Genomic DNA, 15,642 nt, shown 5'->3' on the forward strand with positions numbered 1-15,642 from the left:
ATGCCACAAACAAAAATCTTACAAGAACAAGATTGAACATGATTCAAAAATGAAAAATAATTGAATGAATGATTCAATAATTGGATTACTTTATTCAATTGTAGAGCTGTTTAAATAGGCGATTACAAGCAGTGATGTTTCTAAAAAGAAACAACTGCTTCTAAAAATAGAAGCCAAAAATAGAAAAGTAAATAAAGCAAAAATTACACTAATGACCATTAAAATAATAATTAAATATTCTAATAAAAAAATGACTAATAGTTTGGATTAATGAACATCAAGATAGAAAGATAACAAAAATCTATCCTGACAGAAAATGACTCAAATCCTAGGACATGTCAAGAACAAGATTGAACATCCATTCATCCATGATAGAAGCTGCACCTAGATTACAAGATTAATTCTAGACTCAAAATAAGTTGATCTGGGATTTCAAAGATTAAGATTAACACTAGTAACGTGCTACTGTTTTTGCAGAAAGAACAAGTAGTATTGCAAATATTTAAACAGGGGCTGGCAAAGATGGATACAATTTTCATGAAAGCACTTGTAATAAACATCAACCCAATGCAGAAATAAACCAAAAATTTCACAAAGTTCACCCATTTAGATAGAAACATTGATCTTACAAGCAAAGAAATGTCAAGGTTTCTACACTTGAAAAAATTTGAAGTCATTTACCTCTATTGAGAATAAATGTGCATAAATAATTAATGACAAAATTACAATCAAAATTATAGAAATGCCAAGATTTCCAAATTTAATACTAAATTGATTTCATCATTGAAATAAATATATACAGTTAATATTTAATTAGGGTGAAGAGCGGATTCCAATTGCCTAAGGCAACATTGGAATCCGCCCTTAAGTGTTGGGCCCTTTATCTTGAAAGGGTAACGTGTATCCTTTAGGGCTGGGCCCTTCTCACACGCCACCCTCCAATAGAGCTGACCCTATAACTCACGCCTCATGAAACGTGTTAAAGGAAAAGCATTTAATAAATAAAATGTTTAATGCTAGCCGACCTAGAGGTCTACCATCAAGAATATATATATATATATGAAGCAAGTCATTCATTCATATACACACAAATTAGTAAATGTAATCTGCTCTGCTCCTAAATGCGATCTGCTCTTCTACAGTTGGTGAATCTGCTCTTTGGCGAACTGCAAGGTCAATTGGTTATAATGCTGCTTCAGCCTGTTGAAGTCATCTTCTGCTGATTGGTTTCTTGGTCACCTAACAGCTAGGGCATCATCCTTCATCACCTTGGCAACTTACTGCTTGAACAGCAATCAGAAATAAGTGGTTGTAATCAGAACATTGCGCTTAATACATAATCAGATCCGAAGATCTTTCTTGCTGGGTTTTTCCTCCTAGAAGGTTTTCCCAGGGTACTTGTGTTGTGAGTTCATTCTGTTCATTTCTCTACTTAGGCTTAATTCTGGAAAATTCTAACTCTAACAGCAATCAACATTAATCTAGAAATTAAAATAGCTTTCTGTTTTCTGAGTATTGTATTAATCTGAAAGTCTAAAATTTTACATTAATCATTTTGAGTGTGGAGATTCCAAGATAGAAATCATTTTGAGTATGAAGATTCCATGATAAAAGTTACACAAATACATGAACATACAATTCTAAAAGTTTGCAATGGGTATGTCAAAGAATTAGATATTCCATGAACTTCAGAATTCTGCACATTTTACACAAATTAGCTTTCCTTATATGCTGACATAATTAAATTAGTTTTTTCTATATGATTACAATTAAGTGGTGTTAAAGAAAAGCGTATCACAGTTGTATTGTGATATGTTGAATAGCAAACAAATTACATCATCAACTTAACAAATTATAACAAGACACTTACGATAAGAGATGATATTCACAACCCATCCGAGGACTGAAAGCAATTGCAGTAACAGCTCCCATATGACCTCGTAAAACAGATATTGGTAGGCCATCTGGCAAACGCCACTACAACCAAAAGAAAAAATAAAAGTTGTTTTAACAAGATAAAAAAAAGAAAAAAAGATATCAAAAATGGAGAAGAGTGCAACTACTTTAGGCATTTTTTCTGTACAAATAAAGGACAAAAGAGAAAATGTAATCTCACAACTCGAATGATGCAATCATTTGAAGCTGATGCCACCAAGGCATTGTTTGAACTCACTGCCAAATCAGTAATATCTCCCTGAAACAGGATTGTCAGTGCATATTTAAAAACAACATATGTATTACAAACTATTAATCAAAACTTAACATTGAAAAGGCACCTCATGTCCCCGACAACTAGACAAGCAAAACCCTGTTTCCATGGACCAAATTTTGACAAGGCGATCATCAGAACCAGTAATGACATACTGCCCCGATCGATCAAAAATTGCTGCAGATTCAAATCAAGAAACAAAATGTCATATCTCCACATAGCTTCAAGCCAAAACCACTGCTCACAGAAGTATTGCAAATACTGTGTAAGCTAGGATTACCTTAAACAAATGCATTTCAAACTAATTCAAAACAAAACAACTAACATTCCTGCTGATAAAGAGTTTATCACAAGGAATAATTGGAAAATACAGCTAACATCTGGACCTTACCAGTGAAATTCAATAAACATTTGAATCATTTTTGTGTGAGCAAATAATGCATAAGTGATTGTAATTTTTTGTAACTATTTCACAATTGAAATAAATAGGATTTCTCCACATCGTGGCTGCTGTTAACAGTCTGTATTGAAAGTGGTAAGGAGATATAATGATTGGAAATGTCAGGTCTCAAGTGTGCAAGACCATTGCCCTGGCTCGTTGGAGTGACTCAAAGAATCATAAAGTGAGACTTCATCATTAAAACCAATGTAACAGGGATATGGAAAGGACTGGTATGGATCAGATATGGTATGGAACACCTCTGAGAAGCATCCATTCAGACCAAGAACATCGAGTTTGACAAAATTTCCATTTGCAGTAAGCAGATAACTCACCGAATGCTGCAGCAGCCACATCATGAGCATCAAACAAAACATTAGTATAGCAGTGAGCATGTATTTATACAGTCAGAAAATTGATATTTGGAATGTTTGGCATTTCATCTTCAGTTTGGACATTTTATCTTCCATCTTCTTGCCTTTGGGGAGGTGAGTTAAGGTTATAGAATACTTCTCCACATTTAGAGGGGAGTTACTTCTCATATAAAGCCATTGTTTTGGGACCAAGCAAGTGTATGCAAGCCCAAAAATCTCTATTGGAGGTTGTTGAAAGCAATTTGGATTCCAAACTCATTCATACTTCCCTTTTACATAATGAAATGGGTACTAGTTGATCCTTACACTGGAGAAACTGAGTTTTCTCCAGTTCAAATCTCAGTTTGTTCAGCTTAAGCTTGTTTATTGTGTTTAATTCTGAATTTGAGTGTTAAGAACTTTGCTAAGTCCATTTACAAATGTTAATGTTGTTACAACAATCAGTGCTAAATGGTGTTTGCGGTGGGAAGTTTATGTTTGTTTTGAGTTCTCCATACATAGCATATCCGTTTCCTAATAGCAGTGTGTGGTATGACCACCCTGTTAAAGCATCAGGAAGACCTGCACAACTGGCAAGGAACAGATCCTGCATCTCTCTTACTTATTAAACTATCATACTCCATGCTCCTAATTATTTATCATTTATAATTTTATACCATGTTATCTTTGACCCATGCCCCAATGCATTGTTTCAAGCAACCTAACAGAACCAATATCAAGTATCACAAAATTTAGCATTTCTTAAAGAGATCAATCCAAATGCATTAGAAAAGAAATCATTAAAATGAAAAAAATTTATCAAATTCATATCATAATGGTTTGCATGTCTTTGTAGAGAACTGATCTTGCAAATGTTAATGACAAGTATTTTCTTTGCCTTCAAAGTCCTTGAAGGCCAGCCTCATTTCAAACAAAGCCAAAATCAAAAGACCGCCAGCAATAATCCCCACCAAAGGCACTAGACAAGTTCGAAAGGTAAATGAGAAATATATTAAGATCCATACGATAAATAATATCCAATGGGGACGCTCACGTGTCATGTCCCATTTCCTAGCCAATCCAAAACTATACATATTAGGTATATACTTGTGTATCCTCTGTTTCTATCTGTTGTGTGTTTTCCATTATTGAGTAGACCTTTTCTTCCAACTCCACTCTCCCTTCTTGTTAAAGTTTTGGACGTTGACTTGACATGAGAATAAATGTTAAATACGACATCATGCATGGCCTGGCTACACTTATCCTAGCCACAGTGAATAGCTAGCCCTAGCCAGTATAACAACTCTTGTCCTATTTTTTCAAGCAATTAATGCTGCCTTGGGTTTTTTACTATTAATTTTTTTTATTTTCTATCGCTATGGCTGCTGATTTGTTACAGTCTCAATCAGTTGGCTGCTTAAGTAAGCCTTGGAACTAACTGTGGGCAGATCAATAGAAACAATAATATGGTGACATCAGTTCTGTCAGGCACCACACCTACTGCCATGTGTATATATTCAAATACAGGGAATTGTTGTATAACCAACTTACTAAACTTATGTATAAATGACTAGCTAGCTAATCTTACTTTGCCCGATGTTTTGATCATGTCTTGATGTCTTACCAGCCTTATGAGGTAACGCATTCCAAAAATTGTCTTTAGGAGACCCTGTGTTTATTCCTCCTGGTAATTTCTGCTCTCATAAGAATTAAATCAATTTTCAGGAGCTATTTGAGGAAAATAATCCTTCAGTATACAAGGGTAAAATTATTGTTTAAAATAACTGGGTCAAGCTAGTTAGCTTGGTAAATAAATATCATAAGTAGACTGCTTGATTCATACCACGCAAGAAAAAAACATGTTGCCACTGAGGTAGTAGACATGGACACTTCTTAACCTGAAATCTTCTTTCATGCTGGGACTGATCCAGTGAACAGTAGAGATTGGGATATTCTGTTAACAATTTGGTTTGATGAAATTTGAAGTAAGAATCTCTTGTGCTAATTTTCCCATTATCTACTATTCCTCCTCAGGCTCAAATAAGTTTTGATGTTGCTCGTTCCTCTGTCAGTGATTTTCTAACTGGAAGGGTACACAGATACTAAAAGCAAGTTCGTGTTCTGATATGATTGCTGCAGCGAGCTGCAATATGGAATTTAACAAGCCAATGATAGATGCTGATTCCTTTACTGTTGTGCATAATTGAGATTACACTTGCTTTTTTACTTACAGTACTTATCAAGATTCTGTTTGACAGTGATATATGATATTATTTAGGTGCTCTGAAAACTATTTCTAGCCACTTTAAATATGTAAATAGGATGTAATTTTGAGTCTTTTGTACACCTATCTTGGGATAAATATTTTGTATTTTATTCCAACACAAAACAAACAATGAAAAGAAAAAGATCACTGGCAATTCCATTTAGCATCCAACTAGCATTCTGGGGTCTTAGATTCTATAGGAAAATTGTCATCGGCTGACAAATTAAACATAATCATTAGTTAACCCCAAGATATCATATCATAAAATGCTCAAATTAAAATTCATATAGAAAATGTTGTAAAAATTACCGCAGTAAACAGCATTTTGATGACCCCTCAGCTTCTTTGTAATCTGTATTTTTTCTAACAAAGCAGATGGCCTTGCTATGGCATAACATGCAGCACGAACAGAAGGAGCACGATGATGCTTTCCAAAACCACCTCCGATTTCTCTCAGGCTCAGACCATGAACTTGATTTGCTTGCAAGTGAGGCCAACGGAGATAAGGTTCGCCTCGGTGAGCAGGTCTAATATCTCTTGCCTTCTCAGCTGTCATTCCACATGGCATATCTCCATTGTTAAGTAAGAACAGTTAAGGTAAAACAGCCATATTATAAATTACCAATGAATAGGTACAAACCCCTAAGACATGAATACCAAATAAACAATTCAGTTGAATTGATGAGTAGCTTTAATTGTATACTCATAATGAAATTATCAAAAGCTTTGAAGTCAAAAAAAATGCAAAACAACAAACAATATTGTTTAAACAAAACAAGATGAATTTCCTTTTATCTACAGAAATCCAATTTAAAGAATTTATTGGAAATGAACTATAAATAAATAAATCCAATAAAACTTACATTCTAGAAGAGAAAAAGATCCTGAACCTAGAAGTGTGGGAACGTCAGCTCCAGTTACAATTTTTGCATCAGATGCTCCAGGAGAAGTTGAATTGCTCTTCAACAGCAACTGTTGCAAAAGCTTAACCAGGTGGTTCTTTTTAATGTGAGGATATCTGCATAGAGAAAAAAAGAGTAGAGCAATGCATACCAACGTACCTGCTCAATAAATTACTCAACTTTCAAATACTTTCTCACAAGCCTTAAAAAATCCAGTCCACATTGACAAACAAAATACTTGAATACCATCAGCTTTGCAGAAGGATACAAAATAAAGTGGGTTTAACAAATTCATTTTCAAGATCATCAAAGGTATGATACGAACTGACAACGGATGCAACAAATTAATTCTTGGTAATTTAACTAAGTTCAACACTACTGTCAAATAATGTTGGGCAAAAACCTTCATCTGTATTTTTTAATCTATTTTGATAATAGTCACTTAATAGCAAATACTATCCTTTTTATTTTAATGGCTCAGCAACATGACTCTATAGGAAGGAAGATCAAATTGAAAGTTGTTGTGGTCAAACACAAAAAGCTAAAAATAAGCAGTGTTTCCTGGGTATGCATCATTGGATCCTAGACAGCAATCTCAGATCTCATCTTATTAGTGGCAATTAAAGGTTCATTCAAATATCAGCTAAAACACTCTTACCCTATACTTTCTGAAGGAAGTACATTGAACTGTTTTGGTTCAAAGATGTCTTCAATGTGTCTAGGATACTAGACAAATGAAAAGCAAGCAAATTCATCAACATCAGAATGAATACAATCAGTCCCTTTCACATGTAGAGAAGATTCAAGAGTTAAATACTTTCTATGGCTTGTGTTCATATTTTTAGTAGATACATTTAAATTTTCAAAAAAAATTTAAAAAACAGCTTTTTTTAGTTCGTTTAAATTATTTTTAAGATATTTTTTATTTATTTCTATTTTAAAAATTCAAAAATATATTTATTTGCGATCCCCAAAACTTGGAGAAACAATAAAAATAAGGCTACGGAAAAGCAATAACCCTAACAACAGATAAGAAAGAAAAAGTCAAAAGAAATAACAATAGAGCAAAGTCAGAGAAACCAAATGGGCTAGATTGAGTGAGAACACAATAGCAAGAGGTGGTGATGGGATGGACTCCAAGCACCATCTGGTTTGCATTGGCAAGGACCTCCCATTACTGAACATCATTACCAATAAATAAATCATTCCCACTATCAATCACTTGATTCCATAGGAAAACTGCCACCAAGTAGCTTTCACAATAGCAATATTTGATTGTAAAAAAGTGTACGAGACTAGGATAGCCCAAGCTTAATAGAGGATGTTGTTTATCTTCCAATTTCCTAAAAAAGGCATAATTGCAATTGAGTCCCCTTAATGATGCCCAAATCAATAAATGCATGAATGTACAACTTGGAAGCCTGCAATGACTGTCAAGGCTCCTGCTTCATTGTTGGTCCCAGGAATGAGTTTCCTGGGCACCACCTTTATCAAAATCCCATTGGAGTTGCTTGTTATACAACCTGCTCTCAAGGACACTGGTTTGCTCCTTGAGGCATCATAAAAATTCAGCTTAAATAGGCAAACGCAATTTTTCCCATTTCTTCAAAATATACCAATCCCAAGCCATAAATGGGCATTTCTTTTGTGGTTTTTCTGAGGCCCTACTTATTATCAGTTTAAAATTTGCAATTTCCAGTTTTATTAGAAACATGTCCCAAGTAAGTCAAGTGTTCTAGAAACTGCATCTGTTCCTTTCCTTCAAAATTTGTCATAGAATCAAAGAGGGGCATGCAATGCAAAGATTAGAGAAGATAGGCAAAGGTTTTGACAATGGTCAATGCTTAAACAGCTTGAGTAAAAGGTATGGAAGATTCTTTATCCAATCCAAGCAAGCACTAATCAATTTCCAACAGTTTACAGCAAGGAGATAATGGAAGAGGTACTCAATAATTTCCTCATTTTGTTTGTAAATTATGCATCTAAATGGACCTATAAAGACCATTTGCATCAAGCTATCTCCAATCAATACACTGTTTTAAATGGCAGCCCAAGCAAGTGCACCAACCTTAGCTAAACAATCCTGGAGCCAACGTTTGATTGCTAGCCAACCATGATCCACCACAGGCTCCAGCAGGGAGAGATAACCTAATTCAATGGAGTAGGAACCATTGTTTAAGCAAACCCATCAAAATTCATCACCTTCACTAATGAAAAGATTTTGAGCATGACGAATCTCTTCTTGTCTCACTTTGCCTTTTGGGAGAAGGTAGAAAGGATAGACACTTCCATTGGCACAAGCACATGCCATCAATGCATCTAATAGAGGCATAGTCATGAACGTGTGTTACCTAAGCCATCCTTGTTCTATAGGGGCTTGTATCCATCCCAAGACTCCACCTATAATTTTGCTTTTCAACCATTCTCAACCTACCAATAGAGATGGTTAGTAAATACCTATCTATATTTTGTAATAAAATTACATTTGTGCAAGCCAAAACGAGGGTTAGGCATTGTTAAAATTTTGTCAATCTCCATTGCAGCCAAGTAATTTTTACGCAAAGATACGGTTCATCTAGAGCTTGAATTAGCAATGAGATTCCAAACTAAGTCATCCCCAAGAACTAGATTTTGTACTACAAATTGTCTAGTGCTAGCATCACCCAAGGGATGAGGTAAACAATCCTTTTCCCATGCCAATGGCAAGTTTTCTTCCTTTGTTTGAGACCTTGCCATAGGAAATGCTTCATTATTTAGTTGATTGTTTTCATTGTGCAAGTTCGAGCCCAAAGCGCAAACAAAAGATAAATTGGAGTGCAAACAAAGAAAAAAAACTCATGATTCTCCCAAAAAGAAGAGCCATTTTGCCACTCTAGGAGGATTGACATTATCTACAAGCCTTGATCAATGAGTTGCATGATGAAGATTTGCATGCCCCTTAGAACAATGGAACCTTGAGGTACTTAAATGGAAATTTACCTACTCTTGAGAGAGGAGTAGAAGAAAAATATTTTTGATTATCTTCATCAAGTTGCTAGCCAAAATCGTCAACTACGCACTAAGGATGTTCTTCATGGTTGTGGCCTCCACCAAACTTGCTTCTTCAAATTAAATTGTGCCATCTGCAAATTAGAGGTGGGTAAAGGCATCAACATCAGCAATGGCCACAATCTTTTTCCAACTATAGGAGTTAGAAAGTGCTATAAAACAGCCCAATGCCTCAAGCATGAGAATGCATAAATACAAGGAACACCTTGATGTATACCTAGAGAAGCCTAAATAATTCCAACAAGTCCCCATTCGAGGGGATGGAGAATTAAGGCATGAAATACAATCGAAGATCTGCTCCTACCACCTTACAAAAAAACAAACATCTACAATGTTTTCATTAAATATCTCTAATTGACTCTATCACGTGACTTAATTATATCAAACTTCATAATCATAGTTTTCAAATTCGAGCAAGAAATAGAATGAATAATCTCATGGATTGTGATAATACCTTCAGCAATGGCCCTTTTTGAAAAAAATTTACTTTGCTCTTGAGAGATGAGAGACGGAAACAAGATCTTGAGCCTATTTGCCATTGATTTTGAGAGGATTTTATATGTTGTATTGCATAATGCAATTTCACCCATATTCTACAAGTGAAGAAGCAATTTTGGGAATAAAAACAATAAATGTGCACTTGAGAGATTTGCGGACTTCCCTATATCTTATAGCCTCATTGGAAACTGCTAGTGCCTCTTTGCCCATAATATGCCAACACATTTGGAAGAAATCCAACATGTCCATCTAGGCATATAGCCTTATTAAAATGCATCTAAGAGAGTATCAATTTCATTTCATCCTTCATAAATGTAGCCATCAACATTTGATTATGATCCTTAGAAACAATACTTCGAATGACTTTAAGGATATCTTCTTCAGCTTTGAAATCAGATGGTTCCTCACACTTGAGAAGATTTTAGAATAACAATACCACTTCTCATTTTTTCATCTAGATCATCCAAGGTGGCCTCAAAGTTGGGTTTAATAGAGAAAAATATAAAAAAATTATAGTGACCATTGGTAGAATTATCAACAAATTTGGTCTTCCTATCACCCTCACTTAGCCAAATTTCTCTTGATTTCTAACAATTTTATATGAAGGTGACTCAAAGATCTATAGATTTTTAGCAGGCCAAATTTCAAATTTGGGGACCAAGCTTTTAACATGGCACAACTGCCAATTGGGACCATGAGACAAAATGTACACAACAATTGAGTTTCCAAACCAAACATACCTTCTACTTAAACAAAAGATCCATTCCAAATTCTGCCATCCTTGAATCAAAGTATCAGCTCCTATGCATCTAATCTTGGTTTCTTGCAATACCAAGATTCATTTTTTTTGCAGATCCAATCAACACTTGATAAGTGTCCTTTGTCAAGTGTATTTAGGCCCATAATATTCTAGGTTAGGACCCTCATTGCAACAATGAGGGGAATTTTGCACCCCACATACACCTTAGATTGAATTTTAGAGCTGATTGTGAGACGGATTTAATTTTCTCAATTGTTACTTCTGTCATTGCTTTTGGGGCTACAATTTGCCTTTTTCTTTTGTGATTCCTTTGTGAGATTATGAGTATTTCATTTGTCACAAAATCTTCCTCAACTTCATGAGAGGGAGGAAGTTCATCTAACTTCATCCCTAGCTCAATGGGAGGTTCCACATCTAGATTGCATGTTTTGAGTGCTAGATCCTTGACCTGAGCTGCCATTAGCCAAGACAAGGATGTTCAATAGAGCTTGAAAGGGGATCCGTGGTAGTATCCAATATGATTGATTTTCTCACCAAATCCAAATTCAAATCTTCCCCTACAATATTGTCTTTGCTGATTTTTCCTGCTTGAGTGGAAGCTTTTTGTGACTCATTTACAAGTGCTTTGGTGAACTTTTTTGGTGCAGTTTTTTGTATACTGATTTATAAATTTGCATTTGATTCAAAACTGAATCTTTTCTTCCAATCAATCAATTGATTCTAAACTCCTAATTCAAACTTTGAAATTATGTCATTTGACCAAAGGTGCAAAGACAGCTTTCCTTATGTAAATGTGTGCATAAAGAAATGAGTCTCCATTCACGACATTTTCATCCTCGTGATAATAATGTCCTCACAAATTTCAATCTTATTTGCTCCATGATCAAGGCATCTCAGTATTCCTCCAAGCGACTATAATCTCAACCAAACTAAAAAATCCTAGACTTGGAATATTAAAGGGTCAAAATTGGGGACCACTCCTCCAAGTAGAGGTCAGCCCCTTCCAACAACTAAGGACCACCATTGAATATTTTTGTCTGGTGGAATGCTCTAGCAGACTTGAATAGGAAATTCATAGAGAAACTAGCGAAATTCAAGTCTGCTAGAGCATTCCACCATTCAAAAATATTTTGAGAGGAAATTCATAGAGAAACTAGCGAAATTATCTACTCAATTTTCTTCAACCCATTTTTCAATCCCAACCCTAGCCAAGCATAAGCCATTGAAGTTGCCTATTAGGATGAGTTGGGCTAAGGTAGATTTTGCTTGTCCGACACAAAGCTTTTGATTGAAACACTGATTTCTAGATCACCAATTTCACCATTGGTAGGTATGGATTCATGTTTGTGATTATCTCTTCCTTTCCCAATTGATATTACTTTTGCTCTGTTTGCAAACAAGATTTTTGTTCTTCATTGTGGGATGAATTAAGGATTCCCTATTTCTATCTTGTTTGTGCCTTTCCTCCTATTACCTTAGTTCTATTGTCCCAATTTTGTGTTCATAAGTTCCAGACCAATCTTGTTCTTCACTCTTTTTGCACCCATAGGAACAACCTCTACAAAACTTCACTTCACTGCTCTTCCTTCCATTGTTTTTACTTTTTAGTGATTATTTCATATGCGATTTTTTTAATATATAACTATTCATTCCCACTAAGGGGTTTAATGGAAAGAACCAAAAGTGCCTAGCGTTGAGACATACGTGCCACAACCTAGCACAATTATGATGAACTTTGAAATGGATGATGAACTTTGAAATGGATGCATAGATTTAATGATATTGCATGAAAGCCTATCTTGATTTTTTCTATCTCTGCATAGACATACACCAATAGCCGCCAAGTGAAACAAAAGCAATGGCCTTTCATGAAGAAAGGTACTTTACCGAGGAGAGAGGATGAAAGTATACTCGGGCTGAACAAACCAAAAATTCTACTCGCTGCAACAATTAAGAGAAAATGCAGGGTGTGATGGCTGAATTCTATCATTCAAGATGCTTTAAAAATCAACACCAACTTTTTTCTTAAAAACCTTAAAGAAGAAGAAAAAGATGCAAGTGATTTGGGCTTTAGAAGAGCTACACATGCATTATTGTGAGAGAGTATAGTTAAATGGAATATAGATACACACGTGTGTGAACATATATGTAGATAGATAAATATTTATTTTCAAACACCCATGACATAATCCTATTTCTAGTTTATATGCCTCTATCAGAATTTTATTTCAATTTACTTGGTATAAACTGTTTCCTGAAAGCAATGACATTTCTAAACTTTTCCTTCAAAAAATGTTAATGAAAAATGTAATTCTTAAAAAATAAACACAATTCAAAAATTTCACATTGTAGCTACTTTACCTTTCAACTAATTGGGCATAGCTTAATGGAAAAGACAATCCGTCGTCATCCTCATCCCCACTCTGCTTCGCTGACCTTGAATACCAAGCATGGTACCGCCTAGGAAGAAGCTTATGCTCCAACAGTTCATTCCAAAGTTGACCACAAGTTCTATGGCATGGCCCACCAGATAGAAAATGCATTATCAGAAAATACACTTCCCTTAGATCAATATCAATATCCTCCTCTGTAGGACCACAAGCCTTTACTGCTGCTGCATCAATATGAGTCTCCTCATTTACCTTGCGAACAAGAGAAGGCATAATTGCAGAACGTGACCCAGCATGTATTGCTGCATCACTCAAGGGCATTTGTTTGTGCACGGCCATTGTCTAACTCCTGCCTGAATTCAACATTCAACTAATTGAACTCAATTATTTCAAAAAATGAACACAAATATAAAACCATAAGCAAAAGAAAAGTAATCATTAATAATTAGAAAACAGGGATCAGAGAAACAAAGATAGAGACATCTAGTACGCCTATTTTAATTCAATTTACAGATTCTGATAGACATAAAGCCACGTCATCATTTTTCACATGCAATCTTACACAATCCTATTTTGTCAATTTCCAAAAGTACTCAAATTTAATTTTACCAGTGTACTGTTTAACTGCTTCTCAATTAAGTGAAACTTAACATCACATGCATTGTTGATGACGATATTTGTAATGTCTTAACCGAGTCCAGTTCTCTTGACAATCTATATTGTATAACAATGGACAGTCTACACAGTAATTTGTGGTTGCCATAGCATAAGCAGTGGCTAACAAACACCACTTGTCAAATGCAAGGTGAATTTGTTTAATCACGTGAATGCGATCTGGGTTGCCACTCAGATACCAATTATATTTAATTTTCCACAGGAACTTCTTAGAACTAAGCATACCCACCAAAAGACATTTAGGTCACCATCCTACTGTTTTCCTTACATACTTTTCTAAATAATTTTACTCAGAAACTTGTTTAGGAGTGGGCAAAGTCACCACAGAAAATCTAGGTTATTATTCTACTAATTTGCCTATACAATATTACAATCAATCTTAACCTGCAACAAGTAATGTGTCAATATAGTCACCAAAAGACACTAGGTACAAGCACGGTGATACCATTTTCGAACCAAAATATAGCCATGCATGAGTTATGGTACAACTATACAATAAGTATATCCACCAGGAGATGTGGATACAGGTACATGGTCCAATAGTTTTCTTGTAAATATGGATGCCATCGCCTAATTCAGCTTGTGAAATGTACACAATCTATAAATATCTTAAAGGAATTTGGATCAAAATCTCTTATAAGTTGAGTTCTCTAGGCAACCTATAAATTTCCTACTAGTCCCTGATAAATTATCCCGCTGGAAACTCTTCTATTGGCACATACTTCAATTATTTTAAACACTGAGCATGGTCACAAGTGTAGATAGGATAGTAATAAAGGTTTAGAGATGGGGACATCATTAAAATTAGGGTACTTGAATAAATGAATAAGGTTACGACTATATTACATAATACATATACACAATCTCGCTAGAAGTTGCGGGTTTCCTGGTAACTGAACGTTTTATAACCAATTAACCTTTAAAACAGATTCAAACAAAACATATGTTGCCATACCCTAAACTGGCTCCGTTCTTTAACCCAATAACAGGCCCTAATTTTAAAGCCCTCGGCCTCCCACGGGACCGCACAATAACAAGAAACCCCAAAAGTTCATCAAAATCGTACTGTTTTAAAATAAAAGAAATGAAATTTGAATTACGTGTGTTAACATTGAACTGAAACGCTCATCGTGTATAAATGTTTACAGCAAACTGCGTTTACCTCTTTCATTGGGTCAATTAAAGATGGAACTGAACCCATACTTAATAGGCTTTAAAGGTAGACTAAGAATCCGTATGTATAGGCATTAAAAAGAACTTACATGCTCAATACTCTCCCAGATATAGTGTTCGCCAAATTGTTTCTCAAAATTTACGCATCCGAGGGTTTAAAAATAAATAAATAACCTAGCATTAAATCCATCGCATCTCTTCTCCCTGCATTTCCTCTGTAAAGACCCTAATTTTCACAGAGCCATAAATCCTTCTGTCCAGAGGCTTCTAGAACCCTCTAGAAGTTGTAGAAACGTCTCCAATAAAGAATAATCGCAATCCCCATACGAAAAACAAAAAAATTGGCACAGAAAAATCATCCAAGTCTCACAATTCGAAATCCAGTATACCTTGTTATACTAAATATAAGCCGAAACAAATTAATTTGATGCTACCAGGATTCGAACTTGAAACCCCATAAATATGACGACCCAGCCTGTGAAATTGACACAAAAGGGCCGATTATTTCAGACTGGCGGACAGATGGGAGGAAAAATCGAACACAAATCCTCGCACAGGAGGGAGAGGTGAATAGGGAAGAAATACAACTCTATACAAATACAATTCATTGATTTTTTTATTACTAAGCGTAACATTGTTTGTACTAATTGCTTTTAACCTTAATAATTTAAGGATCAACTTTATTTTTTAATACAGATAAGAGTAGAATAAAGAGATGTATCAACCAGTGATTGGTTCCGTTGACGGTTTAGTTTATTAACTATAATTTAAATATATTAACCGTGATTTTAATTTTATGATTTTTTTTTAATCTCGCCTTCTCAAACTAACTTTTATTCTTGCCTTCCCAAGGTAACTAACATCGAGAATTTAAAATCTCATGATCTTTTGTGTGTGTACTTTTTATCTATATATCCATGGAGTGAAAC

The 15,642-nt window shown here is 35.0% G+C and overlaps 1 protein-coding gene across 3 annotated transcripts in view; it reads right to left on the reverse strand.

Moving 5' to 3' along the window:
- The window catches only part of LOC131064403 (uncharacterized), an 84,333-nt gene extending 69,021 nt beyond the window's left edge, over positions 1-15,312 (reverse strand). Inside the window, exons 1-7 of one of the 3 annotated variants that reach the window (XM_057998687.2) lie at positions 15,103-15,312; positions 12,837-13,218; positions 6,131-6,285; positions 5,577-5,816; positions 2,277-2,386; positions 2,117-2,194; positions 1,871-1,977 (exon numbers count right to left, since the gene is read on the reverse strand). In XM_057998687.2, the coding sequence (XP_057854670.2) occupies positions 1,871-1,977; positions 2,117-2,194; positions 2,277-2,386; positions 5,577-5,816; positions 6,131-6,285; positions 12,837-13,204 (1,058 nt within the window). In that variant the 5' untranslated portion in view covers positions 13,205-13,218; positions 15,103-15,312. Of the gene's footprint in view, positions 1-1,870; positions 1,978-2,116; positions 2,195-2,276; positions 2,387-5,576; positions 5,817-6,130; positions 6,286-12,836; positions 13,219-14,802 lie in introns of all 3 variants that reach the window. The other 2 variants (XM_057998636.2, XM_057998572.2) reach the window with 2 other exon arrangements.
- Between the last annotated feature and the right edge of the window lie 330 nt (positions 15,313-15,642).

The sequence above is a fragment of the Cryptomeria japonica genome, chromosome 4 (genome assembly GCF_030272615.1).
Source record: "Cryptomeria japonica chromosome 4, Sugi_1.0, whole genome shotgun sequence".
In the NCBI taxonomy this organism is placed as follows: domain Eukaryota; kingdom Viridiplantae; phylum Streptophyta; class Pinopsida; order Cupressales; family Cupressaceae; genus Cryptomeria; species Cryptomeria japonica.